The sequence below is a fragment of the Ovis canadensis genome, chromosome 8 (assembly GCF_042477335.2).
Source record: "Ovis canadensis isolate MfBH-ARS-UI-01 breed Bighorn chromosome 8, ARS-UI_OviCan_v2, whole genome shotgun sequence".
Lineage (NCBI taxonomy): Eukaryota > Metazoa > Chordata > Mammalia > Artiodactyla > Bovidae > Ovis > Ovis canadensis.
The window spans coordinates 60972596-60996205 of NC_091252.1; the positions used below are offsets into that span (position 1 = coordinate 60972596).

General features: G+C 38.7%; 1 protein-coding gene across 1 annotated transcript; it reads left to right on the forward strand.

Moving 5' to 3' along the window:
• The first annotated feature begins 1938 nt into the window (after positions 1 to 1938).
• CGA (glycoprotein hormones, alpha polypeptide) lies at positions 1939 to 20344 on the forward strand. The gene is made up of 4 exons (XM_069598901.1): positions 1939 to 1992; positions 17979 to 18085; positions 19185 to 19369; positions 19997 to 20344. Exons 2-4 carry the CDS (start codon positions 17986 to 17988, stop codon positions 20072 to 20074), a joined length of 363 nt encoding a protein of 120 aa, XP_069455002.1. The 5' UTR covers positions 1939 to 1992; positions 17979 to 17985; the 3' UTR covers positions 20075 to 20344.
• The last annotated feature ends 3266 nt before the right edge of the window (positions 20345 to 23610 follow it).

Sequence of the window (23610 nt, forward strand, 5' to 3'; positions counted from 1 at the left end):
AAATGACTGAATGACTATAAGGGAGGGAGGGAAAAGGAATTTTTCCATAAGACATAAAAGGCTTTCTTCTCCTAAAACTATAAAGGTTCTAAATTTCCAAAATAAGCCTGCTACTTTGAAAATACACTGCCCAATCCTTTGGGATTTAAATGCAGAAATTCATGAAGAATGGTGATATCAGTCATCACCAGGAAAAGGAGAATCGGGGATTTGCCTGGTGGTCCAGTGGCTAAGACTGCACTTCCAGTGCAGGAAACTGGGTAAATCCCTGGTCAGGGCACTAGATGCCTTGCTCTGCTAAAGATCCTGCACATCCCACAGCTGTGACCTGGCCCAGCCAAAAATATATATATTTTAAAAGTGGATGGATAGAGTAGATACTGGAAGAAACTGTGGAAGGAGAGTATGGAAATCTGAAAAAGGTGGAAGAACTGAAAGTGAGGGAGAAAACAGACAGAACAGGGTCCATCTTGAAAGTAGGACTCCACCTTGGTCTGGACTGTGAACTTTGAGCTCTATGCCCAGTATCTATGGAAAAGACATACCAACTGGAAAACCAGACCCCCTGCATGGAAGAGCCCCAGGCTTGTACCTAGACTCTCCATCACCTAAATGAATACCCTAATTATCTGTGTAACTAAATGGAATCATAAATTCTATTATGCTTATTGGGGTATGACCACCAGCCTATTGATAATTGTCCACTGTTAACTACCTAGGCTTAAGGCATATGAATCATGGGTTAACTTTGGTTGTATCTTCATTTTCCTTTGTTCAGACTTTTCAGGGAATTTGGGGAGGTGGGTTTGGGCACGTACACTTAGGGTATATAAGGTTTTCACAGAAACTGGTCAGGGTCCTTGGCTTAGAGGAGATTCTGCCTGGGGCCCACAGGTGTAGTAAACTTCACTCCACTCTTTGCATTGTCCTTCTGAGTGAGTTTGGTTCCCGGAATGCATGGTTACAACAAAACAAATCAACTTATTGAAGATAAGAAGCCACAGAACAACTGTTTTCTTTGGTCCATTTCTTCATGTTAAATGAGAATTGCTTTTCGTGTTTACAGGGATCTTCCCCCAGGGTAAGTATTTGGTAGTTTGTGTCTAAGTTCTTACAGAAATGGCACTAAGCAGAATAGATGGAGGCAGGAAGGTTTTTTAGGATCATAACCCTAAAGGCAGGATAGAAGCAGCCCTAATAGGAGCCTGAGGCTCTTGGTGAATTTTAGGAATACAATGTACTGGGAATCTTGGGGCAAAATGTTCCACAGTTGACAAGCTGCGACATTTAAGTATTTTTCTGTTTGGGAAGAAACTGAGCTTTACACAAGTAAAGTGAGGGGGAAAAGGCACAAATATTGAGAACCAATCAGTCCTTCTCAGCATCGCCTTATACCTTCTCCATGCATCCTTATTAAAACCTGATGCATGTTTAATTTTAGAAAAGTCTAAATACGTGTATGTTTTCTTTTCCTGTTTTCTACTGGGATAATGTTGTAAGGCTAGAAATGCTCTGTAGCTAGAATCTGAATTTTACAGCTCTACTTTTTTAAGTAAACATCAGGTACTTAGCTAATTAAATGTAATACTTGTAGGATCTTGTTTATAGGAAAGTGTCAACTTTCAGGATGTTGTGTATAAGTCTTGATATAATTATGTAGAAAATAACACAGTACTCTTGTTTCATAGGCTGACCTTGCAGGCAACACCATCTGAAAATGGCTCAAAACAAAAAATAATCTAAAGGGCTGAAACAAGATAAGAGAAAATTGATGTCATGGTAATTATGTGAAGTACCATTCAATCATTGGGTGGAATTTACTGTTGATCCCTGGACTTAGATGTAGGTGGGAACATGCAGCTTTTATGACTCTGCTGGTATATAAGACAGGTGAGGACTTTATTAAAAGCAGTTGCTGAGACAAAGCTAAAATTCTTCTTCAGATCCACAATCAACTCTCCTGACTACATTCTGCAAAAAATCCAGAGGACGGTAATATGAATGAAATAATTTGGGGGATTTTAATTGAGGGGTAAAATATTTGAGGATACAAGGGAGCTGGTTGTGCATAAACCCTAGTAAGAAGAGAGACAGGCATTTACGCATTCTCCTTTCAGCACTCATGATTGAATTGGGAGGAAGTCTGCAGAATAGTGGTCTGTGATCACAGGCTAAGATGTTATCTAACTGAAGCCAGAAACCAACTGTCTCCTGCTGTGATGTGTGAGTGCCTGTCAGTAACTAAAAATCTTTCTCAAGAAATATTGGATGTCGTTTGATAGGCATCCATTTCAGCGGCTTCCAGGGGTCTGGTAGAGGGAGAGTAGACCTTATGTAAGCTGCTGATACTGTTTTGTCATCAGTTTTTAAATGATGCATAACTATATTCAAGCTGGACAGTGGTAAAGCAGCTCACCTGTTCAGCTGAATGACCACAGCTTTCCATATCTTTTCAAACAGATGCTCTTGGGTAGGCTTGAATCCTAACACTGGAATCTCTTGAACAACATTGTTTCCTTTTTCTTCTTTCATAAAATGCCACGAAAATAAGTGTCAGTAGTATTTCCCACTGTTACTGATGGACCGTGAAATTCAACATCACTTGGCTAATTCGAATTTGTTTGTTCTGCTGAGAGTTTCCAGAAATGTTTGCTAAAAGTTATATTTGCATCAGTGCTACTTAGAATGGCAGCTGGTTAGGAAATTAAGACTAGAAAATAAAAGTGCTCCTCCACTCTTATTATTTTTGAGAAACAAGATTTGGGCAAATGGAAGACTTATGAGCTGACACTACATGGGTCTATCAGGAATACAGAAGCTCCATGTCACTTTCATGGGAACTGTCTTTTCCTAAGTTCTACTATCCTCTCTCCATCCAAAAAGAAGATATTTTATTTTAGAACAGAGGAATATTTTTAAGTTTCTGAATATGTCTTTTAAATAATTACTTGACTTAACATCAATTCAATTACTCAAAATATTGGTCACCCAATATTTTGATTCTAATACTTAGCTATAGTCTTGAGTTATTTTTAAGTGATAAGAACAATCACCATTTATGAAAAGTTTATGTGTCTTCATTTTAATTTTGACTTTGGTTTAAGTTTCTTTTTCCCCTTTTCTTTCTTTTTTTTGCAGTAATAGAGTTGTTGAAATTTTGAGTCATATTTCTCACCATTTCTGGCTGAAAATAGTAGCATGTGAACAGTGTTAGAAAAGCAATTTATTATGTTCCAGAACAAATTCTCAGTTTTATTGTATGTTTCTCAAATTTACATTAAAACTCAAAGTAAGAGCTAGGAGACAAAATAGTAAAATTAGAAGGTAATGTGCATTTTGTTCAAAAATAGAGCAAGATATTCTGCTTTTACAAAGAGAAAATGTACAGGAATCAATTCATATTTCCATTGAGAACAGCATGACCTATAGCACCAAACTTCTATTTTTATAGATTGTGAATCCCAGAGTAGTTTACTGTCAACTTATGATCCTTGCAAATTCTGGTTTGAGTGTGTAACATTTTAGCATTACCCATTGTTGTTGTTGCTCAGTTGATAAATTGTGTCTGACTCTGCAGCCTCATGGACTGCAGCACAACAGGCTTCCCTGTCCTTCACTATCTCCTGAAGTAGGCTCAAACTCATGTTCATTGAGTGGTACCATCAAACCATCTCATTCTCTGTTGCCCCATTCTCCTCTTGCCCTCAGTCTTTCCTAGCATCAGGGTCTTTTCTAATGAGTCAGCTCTTTGCATCAGGTGGCCAAAGTATTGGAACTTCAGCTTCAGCATCAGTCTTTCCAATGAATATTCAGGGTTGATTTCCTTTAGGACTGACTTGTTTGATCTCCTTGCTGTCCAGGGTACCCTCAAGAGTCTTCTCCAGCACCGCAGTTTGAAAGCATCAATTCTTTGGCATTCACATTCTATATGGTCCAGCTCTCTCATTTTTATGTGACTACCAGAAAGACCATAGAGTTGACTATACTCATTGTAATACTGTAGAAAAGAATCCAGTAATTTCTTGATTCATCAGACTCAGAGATAACATTATAGAAATGCTCTAGTATTCTTTGTTCACTGGGGTCTGAGAAAGAGATAGGGAGAGTGATTGAGAGTACACTGAGGCTAGAGTGGGAGCTGAATCAAGGGCAGTGTTATGAATTGAATTTGAAAAGACAACAGCATGATCCATGCTTAAATCAATGCTCTAAAGAGTTTGGATTACCTGTGTGCTTCTAGGCAGGTGAAGGGCACTATCTTAGGATCAGTTCACTTTCCAGATGATTTTGGCAAATCCTTTTACTTTTCTGAAATAGGTGCCATAATGCTTTCCCTATAGAACTCTAGAGAGAATGGATATGAAACCTCATGCTTGGGACTTCCCTGGTGAAACAGTGGTTAAGACTTGACCTTCCAATGCAGGGGTTATGAGTTTGGTCCCTGGTCAGGGAGCTAAGATCCCACATGCCTCAAGGCCCCAAAACCAAAACACGTAAAACAGAAGCACTATTGTAACAAGTTCAACAAAGATTTAAACATGATCTACATCAAAAAAATTTTTTTTAAAAAGCCAATGATTGTCCACTTTTCCCATTCTCCTTAATCAGGCACTAGTCCTCATAACTCGATCAGATATAAATTGTCTCTTTATCTGAATGAAATCCCTTTCTTAAGGTTGTTCTGAAGAAGGTGAAGTCAGAAACATATGCAAAATAAAAAACTACACAAGCAAACAATCTTTAAGCTGGCACAACATAATGTTGCTCTAAACGAAAAGAGGTCAGTATTTTATTTATGTGTATGGTTGTGCTAGTGGTAAAGAATCCTCCTGCCTATGCAAGAGACATAAGAGACACGGGTTTGATTCCTGGATAGGGAAGATCCCCTGGTGGAGGAAATGGCAACCCACTCCAGTACTGTTGCCTGGAGAATGCCCATGGATAGAAGGGCCTGGTGGGCTACAGTCTGTAGGGTTGCCAAAAGTCGGACACGAATGAAGCAACTTAGCAACTGTAGCATATCACCTGAAAAAACCATTTAAGAAGTTCATTGTGAAATATAAAGATTTGAAGGCAGTTTAGGAATATGGGATTCAGAGCTTGTAAAGAGTTGTAAAGAGACCTTCTAAAATCTTAGCTCTGCCAGTGATGAATTTTATAAACTTGCCTGGATTACTTCACTTATGGAATTTCTTTATCTGCCAAAATGAGATGAATACCTCACAGTGTCACCATGAGTATTAAATATATTTGTGTGTTCAAGGTGCTCAAAAGAATACCTAGCACACATAAGTACTCAATTAATGGTAGGTTTTCTTTTTAAAGTGGAAGTTATTATTATTACTGAATTCAGTATGACAGATACAGTGTATAATTCTAAATCCAAGTTTTTCACACTTTTCTCCCTAATAGATTAACTGAATGTGTGTCATATAAATTACACCTCACAAAGGAAAAGTACCAGAAGAAAGAGGAGAGACAAGACTAGGGTCCCATATCTCAGACCTTGGAGGAGAGGTTTTTGTTATAAGAGAGAACAGTTGTTCTGGTTATGTATTACTGTGCATCACAGTACTGAAAAACTTAGTGGGTAAAAAGAAAGTTATTATTATCTCTCAAGGTTCTGCAGGTGGATTGGGCTCAGTTGGGCAGTTTTTATTTAAGTGTCTATTGAATTTGTTACAATATCGTTTCTGTTTTATGTTTTGGTTTTTCGGCTGCGAGGCATGTAGGATCTTAGCTCCCTGACTAGGGACCCAGCCCGCAGCCCCTGCACTGGATCTTAACCACCAGACCATCAGGGAAGTCCTTGGGCAGTTCCTAACTTTCGTTTCTCATGCATTTGTGATCCGACGGTGACTGGGGCTGGAGTAATCTGAAAGCTTGACTGGGCTGGTCATCCAGAGGGCTTCTTTACTCATTACTTTTTGGCCTCTTTCTTTCTCTCCATGTGGCATCTCATTCTCCAGGGCTGGCCCGCATGGCTCATAGCCTCCTCACAGTGTGGTGGTCTCAGAGCAGTAGTACTTCTTGCATGGCAGCTGGCTTCTAAGACACAGGAAGCAGGAACTGCCAGCTCAGTGCAGGGCTGCTCCCGTGACTGGCTCAGTGCTATGCTTGTGTAAGGGGTACTCTCACAGCTGCCTGATTCTCTTGGTGTCAGTATTCACAGAGCCCACCTAGAGCAGTGGGATACAAAGACAGACACACCACTTTTTGATGTGGAAGTAGCAAGGTCATACTGCAGAGTGAATGTAGACCGAGAGATATTTTTGTGTCCATATCTTGGGAAGTACACTTGCCATAGCAGAGGAAACTTAGGGGCAATAAACGATAAGGGAACTGCTTTTTGCAGTTCTGTTCTGTCTTTATCACAGAAAAATAATGCTTATAAAGTAGGGCTCTGGGAATGAGAAATCTACAATCTCAGGGCCATATCACAGTTGAGAGGCTTTAGGGCAATGTTTGTATCACTTAGTGCTTTTAAGTGTAAATCATAGTTTCCAAATGCATGAAAATAGCTCAAAAAATATTAAAAATGTTTTCACAAATTTTGAAAGTTACAAGGAGGATTCTTATATTGCTACAATAGTGCTCTGTGTAAAACTGTCTGGCTTCTGGATGTTTTACTTTTCTGTGTGATAAGTTGACACTATTCAATGTTTTGTTCCTGATAGCACTTATAACTGCAATAATGTTGAATTTTTTAAAAAAATGAGTATTTTTAAACACCAAATATTTGAATTTCTCATTTAAAACAGTATTTTTGTGATGCATAGAATTTGTCCTATCTAAATTTCTTGCTGATTTAGTTTGTAGACAAGTTAAAAAATGCTCATGTGCTAGAAAAGCCAGAAGGGTAATGGTAGAGCTAAGATTTTAATTACATAATTATGACAACAGTCTAAAGTGCCTTAATATAACAATTAAAGTAGAACGTGTACATCTTATTTTAAGCCCCTTAAATTTAGTCAGTTAAGAAAAGAAGCTTCTCACATACAGATGGTCAACAAACACATGAAAAGATGCTCAACATTGCTCATTATTAGAGAAATGCAAATCAGAACTACAATGAAGCATCACCTCACACCGGTCAGAATGGCCTCATGTATACACATTACTGTATGTAGTATAGATGGCAAGTGGGAATTTACTGTGTGACACAGGGAGCTCAGCTCAGTGCTCTGTGACAACCTAGAGGGCTGGGATGGGGTGGGAGATGGAAGGGGGCTTCAGGGCTGAGGGGATAAAAGATAAGGAGAGTATAATACAAAAAGTAAAGAAAAGAAGCTTCTCAAAATATGACTCTTACAAGAATGATCAAAACGGAATTGAAATTTTTATAGTTCTATGAGCATTTCAATTCCCTTCTAAATACTGTCTGCTCTCTTCCTTTTTTAAAAAAATATTTAAAGGCCATCTTTTGTTCTCCTTGTTTGTATGGAAACCCCTGTTTTTTTTTGTTTGTTTTGGTTTGATTTTGTTTACAAAGTATAGTTGTACACGTTGTACTTTATATGTCTCTTGTCTCTGAGACCTCCCCCTTTTTTTTGCTCTTTCTCTTCATTTCATGTGGAAAATAAATTGAGTCCCTTTTAGAATTTTGCAAAGCCCCAAAGCACTGTTAAGTAATTGATCAACAGAAATTCCATCCCAGGTACGGTTGCAGAACTCTATGACTTCACTGACTTTCCTCTGGATGCTGGAGCAATTTGTGACCACAGTATTTGCAACCTCTGTGATTAGACTGGGGAAATTATGAGGAACAAAGCTCCAGAACAAATGTCAAAATGGTAAAATATCTATTTACTACTTTCATGGCTTTTTCCCCAGGAAGCATGTGTTCTTTGTTCTCGTTAGCTCTTCACCTCTCCATTTTCCTGTCCCCAGCCTATCAAATGTTTCAACATCTACAAACGCTTTTACTGCAGCATTCACCACTCTAATTCATCGTTATTCACCTTTGTATCTGGGTCAGAGAGCAGGAAACTTACTCGTATTTGTGTCACTCATATGTGGCCCAGTGCCTGGTGTGTAGCAGGTACTTACTCAGTCTTTAAATCTTTCAAAGGTTCAAGTTGGACCTTAAATCTTGTGTTTCACAATGTTGAACTGTCAAATCTTCCAAAACTCAGATTTTCATATATTAGAGAAAATATTAATTATCTATATCAAAGAATGGTTGAGGGGATTTGAGACAGATCTTAGGAGTATTAACCAGTTTCACTTCATTCCATCCCCCGAAACTCTCAGCCATCCTTTGACTATCAGTGATGCACTGCTGGGTCTCAAGGTCACTTTGGTGCCTAGGAGCAATTTCAATGTCTACTTGGAAGAACTGAGAACTTGGAGGATTTGGGGCTGGAGCATGGGATTGCAGAATACCCACACTGCTGGACCTGGGACTCAAAATATGTTATAAGAACAGGATGAAAATCCATTTACTGAAACTAGAGCACATGAAGAAAGAAAATGAGTAGTCAAGGCTACTCCAGCTGAGCTTCCTGAGCACTGACCAAGCCATCCAGCAAGAGACAGTGGTGGTCAGTTGATAGGAGGTAGAGGTGAGCCTGTTCAGGGATCCGTTCCCTGGAAGTTGGTGGGATAAAGGATGAAGGATGCTGAACATTCCACTTACCCCTGCGACTGTCCACCTTCTGATCTTTCATCAAGGCTGAAATATTGTTTTTCGCTGTTCCAGACACAGGTGGTGTTAGTGTTAAAGAACCCACCCGTCAAAGCAGGAGACATAAAAAAAGCGGGTTTGATCCTTGTGTCAGGAAGATTCCCCTGGAGCAGGCCATGGCAACCCACTCCAATATTCTTGCCTGGAGAATCCCATGGATAGAGGAGCCTGGTGGGCTATAGTCCATAGAGTCACAAAGGGTCAGACACAACTGAAATGACTACATGTGCACACACTTGCCAGGCAAGATGTTGAAACTTACAGACCTCTCTTCAGTTTAACAAACATGCCTTGAATACCTATCTCATGCCAGGCAGTGTGCTGGGGATTAAAGGCTTTTCTTTCAAGGGTCCTTTTCATTAGTGATCCTTCATTGAAGGCAGCCTACTTTTCGTCTTCTTGGTTGTTAGCTGGGCTAGATGGGGCTAATGAGGCGAAACCTTAGGTTAACCCTCTAGAAATCAGTTAGATTTAATCTGTTTTGTTAACGAAGAACTATGCCTCTACTCCTAACCAGTCATCTCAAAAGTGTGCTATGAATCAGTTGTGCCTCCTTGTATGAAGAGTATGGATGAGTCACCCCATCTATTACCACCTTTAGAAAAATTGAAAACCTCACTCTCTGGCTGTGGGGGGAGAAATGACAGCATCTTTGCAGATAAATGAAGGGCAGGATGTCACCTTAAACCAAAGACTTGTCATCTTGGAACAGTCTTTTATATATGTAATCTACATATATATGTGTTCATGTATGTACATGCATGTACAAACACATCCACACATACCCACATATGTATTACATATGTAAATATACATATATAAATATATATACACACATGCATATACATATATAAATATACATATGTAATATGTATGTATCTATGTACATTTTATTTGCCTTGAAGCCTTTTAATAATAGGATAGATAGACTAGGATGATAGATTTCTCAATCCTGGCACCTTACTTTATAGACACTTTTTTTTTTCTGATAAAAATTGAGTGGAGGAGCTGCAAGGAGAAGCCTTTCTATTGTTCATTGTCCCTAAGTTTTCACTGCTGTGGCAGGTGAACTTTTCAAAAATGGCCCCCAAAATGCATGCGGGTGTGCTAAGTCCCTTCAGAGATTAGTATATTTAATTTAGATCAAGCATGTTTGGCAAAATTGCATAAATCCCAGCTGAACCTAATTATTGTTCCTGCCCTGGATCTTAATGTTTTTTAATATATCGTTGCATAAAGTGACTCCTATCTGCAGCATATTCGACACTTACACATTCATATATTAGCCAGCTACAAATTTTATAGCCAAATGAGAATACATTGTCTCTAATGAATTTATTATCTGAAAATATTTTATGTAATTAAACATTTATTCTAAGTTGTCATTCAAGAGTTATCTTGTTCCTCAGTATGAATGACAGCTCTACACAAGCAAGTTTTGATTGATATTATTACTGATCTAAAGTCCCAGTGGGGCTTCCCAGTTGGCGTAAGTGGTAAAGAACCTGCCTGCCAATGTAGGAGACATAAGGAGATGCGAGCTTGATCCCTGGGTTGGGAAGATCCTCTGGAGGAAGCCATGGCAACCCACTCCAGTGTTCTTGCCTGGAGATTCTCATGGACAGAGGAGCCTGGCAGGCTACAGTCCATGGGTTCACAAAAACATTGAAAAGGACTGAAGCGACTTAGCATGCACGCACACAAAGTCATGGTACAGCAAAACCGCATCTACTCTAGGCTGTATGCTAGGAAGGGGGTGGGTTAGGGGTCACAGAGTTTACCCTTAAGAAGCTTTACATGGATGGAAAGACGAACGTACATAACTGGCTAGTATTCAGGACAGATTGTGGAACTTTATCTAAAAATTATAAGCAAAGTTATAGGTAAACGCAGTGGAGAGTTATTTATTCTGCCTTTGAGGTAGGATGAAACCTTCACCATGAAGCTGGTGGCTGGCAGCTCCTTAAACTAAGCCTGAGGTGGATAGGCTGAGAAATAGGAGGAAGGCCTTACAGGTCAAGTTGAGCACACCACATTTCCTTGGCCTCATGTTACTTTGATGGGGCAGGTGGCAGGAGCGGGGGGGCAAGTTGAGTGGAGGTTGAGATGGACTGTGGCGTTGGATGTCTAGAGTCTGTGATGCCTGCTGTGTCCTCACTCAGAATACGGAGAGGCTGAGATTAGTATATCTGATTTAGATCAAGCATTTTTTGCAAAATCGCATAAATCCCAGCTGAACATAATTATTGTTCCTGCCCTGGATCTTAATGTTTTTCTTCCAAATTCCCAAACAGAAAGACCTAAGGGTGATTAGACTGATGAAAATGTTTGTTAAAATGTTTTCAGAAACACCTAGAATTTGAGAGTTAATCTGTTTTTGCTTGGTTAATCTCATCTCTTTTTAAAATAAAGACAAAGCCATTTCTGTTATTAAAAGCTAAAGCGATGGTGACTTGGTTCTGCTTTTTAAATCTTCCCCTCAGCATAAAGCAAATCCTAAAATGTGCAGCAGCTTTGTGCTCTCACTTTCTGCCATCTTGTTATAAATGCTTCTCTCTGAATTAATTCTGATATAATTGTTCACTGCATAATGCTGAATTTTCATAATATATGAGCTGCAATATCAAAGCATGAAAATGATACTAGTTTAAAAAGGAAACCCATTGCAATTCTGATATTTTCCCTGTGACTTTGTATATCACTTAAGAAGTTTTTCTCAAACTTTTGAATCTTAGAAACAGTTTATGGTCTTAAAAATTATTGAAGAGCTCAAAGAATTTTTAAATGAAATTATATTTATTAATAGTCTTTGATTTAGAAATTATGTTATGAGTTTTAAAATATTTATTCTTTTAAAAACAACTTAAAAAACATGTCAACATAGATAAAATATATTTATTAAAAAATGATAGTTTCCAAAACAAAAAAGTCAGTGGGAAGAATGGAATTATTTTACCTTTAAGCAAACATTTAAACAGCACTGAACTAATAGAATACAGTTACATTCTCACGTGCTTCTTTATTCAGTCTGTTACAATATCATATATTATATAGCCTCTAGAATGTTTCACTGAACACTCGTGAGGGGTTAAGGGTGAAAAACCCAAACAACATCTTGGTGTTGTGAAAATAATTTTGACCTCTCAGACCCGCTAAAACTCTTTAGGATCCTCAGAACACTTGTTGAGAGCCACTGACTTAGGACAATATTTATTCAGTGCTAACCATGGATGAAGATAAATAAAACCCCTAAATACTAGGCATAAGTAGATAGATCAGGTAGAAATAATGACATACATATGTTTTAGCCTCACCAATATGTACATAATCTGCTTTCTGTTTTATAAACTGTTAGTTCTGCTGTCTGACAAATTACTCTTATAAAAGGTATGGGTTTATGTAAACATCTGGCAAAAACATGGTCTTATTATGGCAGTCCACATGAAAAATAACCACAAGTTTTGAATCACGTGAAATTTTAAGACTCATTCTGAAAAATCTTTTTTTTTTTAAAGAAACTTTTGGTTTTGATAAATTATAGATTTAGAGGAAGTTGCAAAAAAATACATGGGGAAGTCCTGAGTACTCTTTAGCTGGTTCCCCCAGGAGCACTTCCCAGGTGGCTCAGTGGGTAAAGAATCTGCCTTTCAATGCAGGAGACACAGGAGAGAAGGTTTTATCCCTGGGCTAGGGAGATCCCCTGGAGGAGGAAATGGCAACCCATTCCAGTATTCTTGCGTGACAAATCCCACGGACAGAGGAGCCTGGCAGGCCCATGGGGTCTCAAAGAGTTGGACACAATTGAGCACTGAGCACACACACAACAAACGCGATGATAATACCTTCCATAACTATAGTACAAAGGGAAACCCAGGAAATTGACATTGGTACAACACGCAGAGCTTATCTGGATTTCATTAGTATTGTGTGTGTTTCTCTGCAGTTTCACTCTGAGCGTATTTTAATGTATCCCTATCATAATCAAGACAGGCTCCCTGATGCTATCTTTGTATGAAAGTGAAAGTGAAGTTGCTCAGTCGTGTCTGACTCTTTGCGATCCCATGGACTGTAGCCTACCAGGCTCCTCTGTCCATGGGATTTTCCAGGCAATAGTACTGGAGTGGATTGCCACGCTTATTTACTTCCATCAACTCCCTCTCCAATACTAACTTCTTAAAATTGCTAATCTATTCTCCATCTCTATAATTTTATTATTTCATAAGTGTTATAAAAGTGGAATCATACAGTATGCAGCCTTCACTCAGCATGATACCCTTGAGATCCATCCAAGTTGCATGTCTGTCAATAATGTGTTCCTTTGTGCTGCTACAACGTGTTCTCTGGTATGGAGGTACTGTTGTCTGCATAACCAACCATTCATCTCCATCCACCGGGGGGCATCTGGATCATTTTCAGTTTGGGGCTGTTATAAGTAAAGCTGCTCTGAACTTCTGTGTACAAATTTTACTTGAACATAGTTTTCACTTCTCTGAGACAAATGCCCTAGTGTAACTGTTGGGCTACATGGTAAGTACAGGTATGGTTTTATAAGAAACTTCCAAACTATTTTCCTCAGGCGTTGTACCATTTTATATTTCCACCAGCAAAGTTTGAATTATCCTGTTTGGTGTTATTTTTATTTTTTCTGTTAGGTATGTAATATCTCATTGTGGTTTTAATTCACATGTCCCTAATGGTTGATGTAGAATATTTTAAATGTGCCTATTTGCCTCCTATATGGGCTTCTCTAGTAGCTCAGCTGGTAAAGAATCCACCTGCAATGCAGGAGACTCTAGTTCGAGTCCTGAGTTGGGAAGATTCATTGGAGAAGGGATAGGCTACCCACTCCAGTATCTTGGGCTTCCCTGGTGGCTCAGTTGGTAAAGAATCTGCCAGCAAAGTGGGAGACCTGAGTTCAATCCCTGGGTTCTGTATATATTTTCCAGGGCAATGCCCATTTTCCAATTGGATTTTTTTTTTCTACTGACTTTTGAGAGTTCTTTATGTATTCCAAATGCTAGTCCTTTGTTAGATATGCAGCTTGCAAACGTTTTCTCCAAGTCTGTATCTTGTAGTTTCGTCCTCCTTGAGAATTACCTCATAATTTAGATGAGGTCCAATATATCAGTTTTCTTTTTATTAATTTTTTTGACTACTCTAAAAACTCTTCACCTAGACCCTGCCCCCCTCAATTTTTTTCCTAATAATTTTATGATATCACATTTTACAGTTAAATGGATGGTCCATTTTGAATTAGTTTTCTCTTTCTTTTTTTAACTTTTTGAAAAAAATTATTTCTAATTGGAGGATAATTGCTTTACAATGTTGTGTTGATTTCTGCTGTCCAAGAACATGAATCAGCTACAAGTATACATATATTCCTTCCCTCTTGAGCCTTCCTCCCCCTACCCCAGGGAATTAATTTTCATATAAGATGTGAGATTTGCATTGAGGTGTTTGTTTTATATGTTTTATATGTTCTGTTTCTGTATTTGCTTTGCCTATGGATGTCCAATTTTCATAGCAGCCATTATTGGAATAGTTGAACTCCTCTGTTAAATTGCTCTGACATCTTTGTCAAAAGCCAACTGGATGTATTTGTGTAGAGTCTATATTTTGGTTCTCTATTCTGTTCCATTGGTCTAGGTATCTATCCTTCTGCTAATATCATGCTATTTTGATTACTGTAGTTATAATATAGTAAGATTTAACACTTAACCAGGAAGTCTGGTTCCTCCCACTTTGTTTCTAAAATTGTTTTAGCTATTCTAGATCCTCCGCCATTCAGTAATCATAAACTTCTCTGTGTCTACAAAAACTGCACTAGGATTTTGATAGACATTTCATTAAACATAGAGATGAATTTGAAGAGAACAAGAATACACAGAAGAACTGTACAAAAAAGATCTTCTCGAGCCAGACAATCACTATGGTGTGATCACTCACACTCACCTAGAGCCAGACATCCTGGAATGTGAAGTCAAGTGGGCCTTAGAAAGCATCACTACGAACAAAGCTAGTGGAGGTGATGGAATTCCAGTTGAGCTATTTCAATTCCTGAAAGATGATGCTGTGAAAGTGCTGCACTCAATATGCCAGCAAATTTGGAAAACTCTGCAGGGGCCACAGGACTGGAAAAGGTCAGTTTTCATTCCAATCCCAAAGAAAGGCAATGCCAAAGAATGCTCAACCTACTGCAAAATTGCACTCATCTCACATGCTAGTAAAGTAATGCTCAAAATTCTCCAAGCCAGGCTTCAGCAATACGTGAACTGTCAACTTCCAGATGTTCAAGCTGGTTTTAGAAAAGGCAGAGGAACCAGAGATCAAATGGCCAACACCCATTGGATCATCGAAAAAGCAAGGGAGTTCCAGAAAAACATCTATTTCTACTTTATTGACTATGACAAGTCTTTGGCTGTGTGGATCACAATAAACTGGGGAAAATTCTGAAAGAGATGGGCATACCAGATCACCTGACCTGCCTCTTGAGAAATCTGTATGCAGGTCAGGAAGCAACACTTAGATTTGAACATGGAACAACAGACTGGTTCCAAATAGGAAAAGGAGTATTTCAAGGCTGTATATTGTCACCCTGCTTATTTAACTTATATGCAGAGTACATCATGAGAAATGCTGGGCTGGAAGAAGTACAAGCTGGAATCAAGATTGCTGGGAGAAATATCAATAACCTCAGACATGCAGATGACACCACCCTTATGGCAGAAAGTGAAGAGGAACTAAAAAGCCTCTTGATGAGAGTGAAAGAGGAGAGTGAAAAAGCTGGCTTAAAGCTCATGGCATCTGGTCCTATCACTTCATGGGAAATAGATGGGGGAAATAGCGGAAACAGTATCAGACTTTATTTTTTGGGCTCCAAAATCACTGCAGATGGTGATTGCAGCCATGAAATGAAAAGACGCTTACTCCTTGGAAGAAAAGTTATGACCAACCTAGATAGCGTATTGAAAAGCATAGACATTAGTTTGCCAACAAAGGTCTGTCTAGTCAAGGCTATGGTTTTTCCAGTGGTCATGTATGGATGCGAGAGTTGGACTATGAAGAAAGCTAAGTGCGAAAGAATTGATGCTTTTGAACTGTGGTGTTGGAGAAGACTCTTGAGAGTTCCTTGGACTGCAAGGAGATCCAACCAGTCCATTCTGAAGGAGATCAACCCTGGGATTTCTTTGGAGGGAATGATGCTAAAGCTGAAACTCCAGTACTTTGGCCACCTCATGCAGAGTTGACTCATTGGAGAAGACTCTGATGCTGGGAGGGATTGGGGGCAGGAGGAGAAGGGGACGACAGAGGATGAGATGGCTGGATGGAATCACCGACTCAATGGACATGAATCTGAATGAACTCCGGGAGTTGGTGATGGACAGGGAGGCCTGGTGTGCTGCAATTCACGGGGTCACAAAGAGTCGGACACGGCTGAATGACTGAACTGAACTGAACTGACATCTTTACTATGCCGAGTCTTCCAATCCATGAACATGATTTGTCTCTCCATTTATTTAGGTCTTCTTTGATTTACTTCATCGATACTTTGTAATTTTCAGGGTACCAATTTTGTTCATATTTCATTAGATTTATACTTAAGTATTTTATTTTCTTTGGAGTGAGTATAATAGTATTGTGTTTTAATTTGTTTCCACATTATTGTTTTTAGTATATAGACATGTAGTTGATTTTTGTGTGTTGTTCTTGTCATTCAATCTTGCTTGCTGAACTCACTAATTAATTCCAGGACCTTTTTTTGTAGGTTCCTTGTTTTGTTTTTTTGAATGTAGATGATCATATCATCTATAAATAAGGACAGTTTTACTTCTTCCTTTTAAATTAGTGTTTATGCACTGGCTAGAATGTCTACTACTATATTGAATAAGAGTAATGAGAATGGACATCCTCATGATGTTTCTGAGCTTAAGAGGAAAGCATTCGGTTTTTCACGTTAAGTATGATATTATCTGTAGGTTACCTGTAGGTTTTTATAAATGCTCTTTGTCAAGTCTTTATCAAGTTGAGAAAACTGTTTTGGTTCTTGTTTGCTGAGCGTGTTTGCTGTGAAAGAGTATTGGATTTTGTCAAATTGGTATAATCATATGGTTTTTTTCTTTATTATTTTGATATGGTGGATTACAATTAAGTGAACTGGTCTTGACTATTGCAAATTATTTCCAGTTGGTTGTGTTGAATAATTTTTCTTATACATTACTGTATTCAATTTGCTATTATTTTGTTTAGGATTTTGCCATCTAAATATCATGAGATAAAAAAATAAATTTCATGAACTGTACCAATCTCTTGTTTTCTTTTTTTGTTCTGTATATTTCTGGCTTTTGTGTCAGGGTAATCCGGCCCTCATAAATTGAGTTGGGAACTGTTCCCTCTTCCATTTTATAAAAGTGATTCTGTTAAATTGGTGTTAATTCTTTAAGTGTTCTGAATTGTCTTTTCATAGGTAATTGATTCTCTGTCTCTTATCTTTCATGGTTTGAACATAAGCTCTTTAAATAAACAGGGATAAAAATTTGTCCCTTTTATCTTACATGAGATTTTTCTGAAACATGTAGAGATAAAGCCCAATTCTTAAATGTAGTCAATATCTGGATATGATCAATCATTCAGCTGACCTTACTTAACATGATCTCATGCATTCAGAATGCTAAGGTAAAGCTGTACTACAGGTATAAATCAGTCAGGAAGTGCATTTAGGAAAACTTTGATTAATACTACCTGCTGTCTATTCTTGCCACATTGTTAGATTAGCATTTACTTTGCAATTCATAACTAGCCTTACAACTCAGCTACCCCCAGTGAATAAAACACAGAAGAGGCATTGTTATTTCCTTCTGTTCTCCCACATGGAACTGGGAAGGATGGGCTCAAATACTGTTTATTTTATAAATCATATTTAAGCTTGTCTATTTATCCACCCATCCATCCATCATATAGATATCCTTAGATATTATCTATTGAAGTTTCATATTTTATAAATAAGGTAATTAAAGATTCTTAACAGGATGTTAAGATTTTGGAAACAATTTCTTATTGTTATCATTAGGCCTGGTTATACTGGTTGATATAAGAAATGAGAAGAGTCAATTCTCTACCTCTTTCCTAAAGAGAAATTGCTTTTTTCTACATGGCTTTAAAGTATATTGGGAGCTGTAGGCCAAGGGGTCAAGACGTTGATGACTTAGTTGCAGCAATGTTAAAACTACTGGTTGTTGTTATGCCTGTTAAGCCAATTTTATAGTAACTTTTTTTTCCTATGTCTGTTTTGCAGAAGAGCCATGGATTACTACAGAAAGTATGCAGCTGCCATTCTGGCCATATTGTCTCTGTTTCTGCAAATTCTCCATTCCTTTCCTGATGGAGAGTTTACAATGCAGGGTATGTAACCAAACTTGGGTTTACAGTAACAAGAAAGCACGCATTTCTAAATGTACATCAATAACTCCATTAATTACATTTCTACCTCCTTTTCAAATGTGATGAATCTTTGCCATTGGGTATATATCAAGGCACTTTTAGATTGTGAACATAAAATTAAATTAGGTTCTAAAAATGTACAGTGAAAATGATATCTTACATGTCCATTTAAATAGCAGCTTGTACATTTCCATCTGAAATAGATTCCTGATTACTCTTTATCTGAGTTTTACAAGCAAAAAATGCTCCTTATTCAGTTTAGCTTGTTGGCTTTTTTTTTTTTTTTACATTTCTCCCAGAAGATTTGGGATTATTTTAACATTGCCTTTGTAGATGAATTTTCATATCAGTTAACAAGTTAGAAAACAAAACCACTTTATGCAGTAAATTTTTTTGCTCTATTTTCTGAAACATCTCATACAGTAGTTGATACCACCCCATCTGCTATGAAACTGTGAGCTACTATTGGTAATGGTTTTTCTCTAGACAAGTGGTAATATTTTAACCCCTGTTCCCAAGTGCAGATGCCAGATCTAGTAGCAGGCTGTCCCACTCACCAAGCTTTCTTAATTCTGACAAGTTTTCCTTTGTCAGTATTTGGAGTTTCTATGGGAGAAAGAAATAGTAGGTTCTAAAGTGCAAAATATTTTGCCTCTGGGGAAAATTCTTCTTTTGGATGAGCATGGTTTTTTCATCTGTCACGTCTTGCACTACCTATAGACATACTGTCAGCACTGAAAGTTAGAAGTCATTCTTAAAGAATCTTCTACTACTGCGCTGTCCCATGCTCCCTAGCTGCAAAAATTATTTTCCAATGAAAATAACTGTAGTCAGGACAAAGAGATATTGTGTATGAAGATGAACATACAACCAAAAAGCATTTATTTATTTTAACTTCCAATAGAAAAAAAGAATATTTGTTGTCCTATAGTAAGGAATCATTCATAGTTTTTTTAAAAAAATTCTTTTGGGATTATTTTACTCTTTGCCTTTTTCTTTCTTTTTTTTTCTTTTTCTTTCTCTCTTTTTAAATTTTTTTTTTTTTTTTTTTTGGTGATAGGTTGTCCTGAATGCAAGCTAAAAGAAAACAAATACTTCTCCAAGCCAGATGCTCCAATTTATCAGTGCATGGGGTGCTGCTTCTCCAGGGCATACCCCACTCCAGCGAGGTCTAAGAAGACAATGTTGGTTCCCAAGAACATCACCTCAGAAGCCACATGTTGTGTGGCCAAAGCATTTACCAAGGTGAGGACCTAAAGGGCCCCAGAAACTTTCTAACAGTTCAGCCAGAGAAATGTCCTCACAGCACATCCATGGGCTTCATGCCAGGGGTAGCTAATGACCAATCCTTCAATGGCATTTGTAGAGTGAAGGGCTGAGCTTGTCCACTTTAACCAAGACAGTCAGCAACCTTGTGGGCAGAGGCTGGATCTATCCAGAATGAAGAAAGTGGACAGAGGTGATAAGGGGCAGGCTGGGAGAGAACATAGAATACTTATACAGTGCAAATCTAAGCTTTCGGCATGAAAATATCAGCTGAAAAGGAGATTGTGCAAATATAGCAAGCATCTGTTTTTTAAAGTACTTATTTATTTCTTTGGCTGCACAGGGTCTTAGTTGTAGCACTCAGTATGTGGGATCTTTAGTTGTGGCAGGAGGATCTAGTTCTCTGACCAGGGATGGAACCTGGGCCCCCTGCACTGAGAGCTAGAGTTCCAGCCACTGGACCAGCACAGCAGTCTCATATAGCAAGCATCTATTCAGTTCAGCTGGCTAGAGACAATTTTACTGAACAGTTTTCAATTTTGCTAGCCTACCTATCTATCTATTGACATCTGTCTATCATCTATCTCTTTCTCCCTTCCCCTTTAGGCCACAGTGATGGGAAATGTCAGAGTGGAGAACCACACCGAGTGCCACTGCAGTACTTGTTATTATCACAAATCTTAAATATTTTGCAATGGGCCATGTTGATGATGGTTGATTTGCTCAAAAGGAAAATTAATTTGTCCAGTGTCTATGCCTTTGTGAGCTAAAACCCTCCTTTTCCTTGCCGTACCATTTTTAACCTGCTTTGAGAATATACTGCAGCTTTATTGCTTTTCTCCTTATCCTACAATATAATCAGCAGTCTTGATCTTTTCATTTGGAATGAAATATGGCATTTAGCATGACCGTAAAAAACTGGTTCCACTGGAAATAAAGTGTTTTAAATCATCACTCTTTATCACTGAATTCTATTTTTTTCTGAAAAGTTTCAAGCCAGTTACTTTTGATAGGATTAATGGAAGGGAGTGAGCCACTGGGTGGCTGGGTTCCCATGTAGTCAATGGCCTAATACTGGAGAATCTTATTCTAACCAAGCCTTCCAGAGCAAGCTGTGAGCCCCTCAGACAGTGGGCTACTCATGAGACAATCCACTGGAGTGAGGGAAGAAAATACAACTTTTATTTCTATTCATTTGCAAATTGTCTTTAGATGCCCATTTGGGTGAGTTTTATAGAAGTACAGATACATTAAAAAATAGAACTGATAACAGATAAGGCTTTAAAAAAAACTTCCTTCATCACCGATTTGTCAAGATTCCATTTCAAAGTGTAAAACCAATTTCTAACAGGTTGGTAAACACAGCAGATGGCAGGGTGAAAAATTAAAGTGAGTGCCTGTACCTTTAGAGAAACACTGAAATGTGCACACATTACGTAACTTGTTCATTCATTTATTTACATGTAGTCTTGGGTGTATATAATTTATAAATAAATACATATGTGGACATTGGGGATGTTTGGTCACAAACGTTTTTACTGAAAATTTTAAATTAAAAAAAAAAAAAGGAAGATCACTGTTCTAAGGTTTGGTAAAGCCAAAATCATCCCGAGTCTGAAGTTGCTTTCCACTGGCTTATGCCTGACCACAGTTCCTGGCAGCCAGATTATAACCAAACAGTGGCTAAGGTAAGGATAACATCCTCTAACATTCCATTTTTACATCCAGATGGAAATGAGCAAGTTATGAACAAAGAATTCACTGAGTGCTTAGTGCCCTGCTTCAAAACCACATTTATTGTGCATTTATACTTAGAGATAGTGGGTTTTTACCCACTAAATTATATTAGCTATGGTAGAGATCAAAGCCACCCAAAAGTTCAATTCCTAAAGGAGCCAGATTTAAAAATATATATATATATATCACACTGGTTACAGATAAGGTTTAAAAAAAAAATTCATTCATCACCAGTTTGTCAAGATCCCATTTACGAGTGAAAAATCAATTTCTAACAGGTTGGTAAAAACACCAGGTGTTAGGATGAAAAATGAAAATGAGCACATGTACTTTTAAAGAAACTCTGAAATGCACACACATTAGCTTATTCATTTGCTTATTTATTACACATTTACTTAATGTCCAGTAAGTGCTGGCCTCTGATTAGATGTTGGAAATTTAGAGATATCAGGATTCTCTGGAAGGTAAGATTGAGAAAACAGAATGCAGCTTAAGAAAACCATGGTGCTGATCATGGGTTCATTCAAACACTTAACTGATATTCACTGTGAATCTACACATGTCAGGTCTTCAGAGCTTGTTTGGAGGATACAGCAGGAGAAGAAAGCTAGGGATCCACCATTGACTGGAGAGCTCCTGTCCATCTGAGGGTCATCTTATTGGACAGAGGGGATGGAATGAGTCATGAGAGAGGAACTGGACATCCCCATGGCCATTCAGGGCAGCCAAATCTACCCTGGAGAGCACTACAGTAAGATACAGACTGCCCTGAAACAATCCACAGTCAGGTAGGGAGGAGAGACATAGAAAAGAATTAAGATGAAGTGAGACACAAATCAGGCTTCCCAGGGGCTCAAGTGGTAAAGAACCTGCCTGCCAATACAGGAGACATTAAGAGATATGGGTCCTATCTTTGTGTCGGGAAGAGCCCCTGGAGGAGGGCATGGCAACTCACTCCAGGATTCTTGCCTGGAGAATTCCATGGACAGAGGAGACTGGTATGCTATGATCCATAGGGTCACATAGGGTTGCAGTGTCAGACTCAACTGAAGCAACTGAGCTCGCGGCAAGCATGCACAATATGCAAATCAGGTGCTCTGTGACAACCTAGAGGGGTGGGAGGAAGGTTCAAGAGGGAGAGGGCATATATATACCTATGGCTGATTCATGTTGATGCACGGCAGAAACCAACACAATACTGTAAAGCAGTTATTCTACAAATAAAAATAAATTAAAAACAAAGATCAAGTGAGATGATGCTATGGGAAAGGTATGGGTTTTGGGGGCATTCAGGGAGGGATAGTTAACTCAGTCACTAGTGGAGTTCATCATGGAGTGCTTCACAGGAAAGGTGATACTTGAGTTGAATCTAGAGGATAAGCAGATAGATGGGGGAAGGGTTTGGTCTGGGTTGAAGAAACAGCATATGTAAACAGGACACAGGTAAACGTCCTGCGATGCTGTGCTGGTCACAGAATGACAAGCAGTTCAGAGTGCCTGGACTTCACGGAGCTGGATGGAGGGCTGGAGCTGTAGAGGCACTTGGACACCTGTAGTCGAGTCATGCAAATAAAATGCAAAGAAATGGACACTCCAGCTTGGACCCATGCTTCTCAAACTAGGGGGCTTGAAAGTTCTGGCAGCCATAGCATTAAACATCCACCTTTCTAAGATCATTTTTGCTTGAAGATTTGGGGACATGTTATTTTAATTTCAAAACAAAAACAGAGATGTTATAGAGTAGAATGCAAAATTGACAAAATGAGTTTAAAAAGTGGGACTTGAAAAGAAACTTCACATTGTGGGTGGGGCCTTCTGGACTGTGCTCTTTTGACCCTTCCCAAACCTACTGGGGTCTGGTTCACTCTTCTTGCATTAGGTGTACTTAAGTGGAGGAGTTTGAGAAGTGCTATTAAAGGAATAATAGGTCCCACTTTGCACTTTAGAAAACTCATTCTGGCAGCAAGTAAAGGGTGATTTGAGAAGCTGAGAAACTGGTCACAGGATCTTGAGTCTGGTCCTTCATCAAACTGTCTCCGCAGGAGGTGGTGGTGGCCTACTGGCAAAGAGGGTGAAGGTAGGAGGTGGGAACAGAATTGGGAGAAATTAGGAGAAAATGAAGAGATGATTGTGGCCCAGCCTGGCTAAGAAAGTGGGCTGTGATGTCTTTGTTGTTTTTCAGTTGCTCAGTTGTGTCCAACTCTTTGCAGTCCAACTCTCCTTACTTCTTGGATCACTGATGACTGTTCCCAAAACTGGGAAATAAAAAAGGTCTGTGTGGCAGCAGAGGGGGGAAACGACAGTTCAGATTGGGACATGCCGAGTTGAGGTGTCCAAAGGGTACTGGGTAAGCGTGTCTAATAGGCAGCATGAACAGCGCTAGACAGAGCTTAGGAAAGACCTCCAGCCAGGAGGAGTAGCTTTGAGCAGGAAAAGTATGTAAGAGGGACTTCCCTGGTGGTGCAGTGGAAAAGAATCTGCTT

Excerpts from the sequence above, each read along its gene's own strand:
- CGA (XM_069598901.1), top strand. The coding sequence starts at position 17,986 with ATGGATTACTACAGAAAGTATGCAGCTGCCATTCTGGCCATATTGTCT. Across the intron at positions 18,086-19,184 it reads TGGAGAGTTTACAATGCAGG|GTTGTCCTGAATGCAAGCTA; the intron begins GTATGTAACCAA and ends TTTTGGTGATAG. Across the intron at positions 19,370-19,996 it reads TGGCCAAAGCATTTACCAAG|GCCACAGTGATGGGAAATGT; the intron begins GTGAGGACCTAA and ends CTTCCCCTTTAG.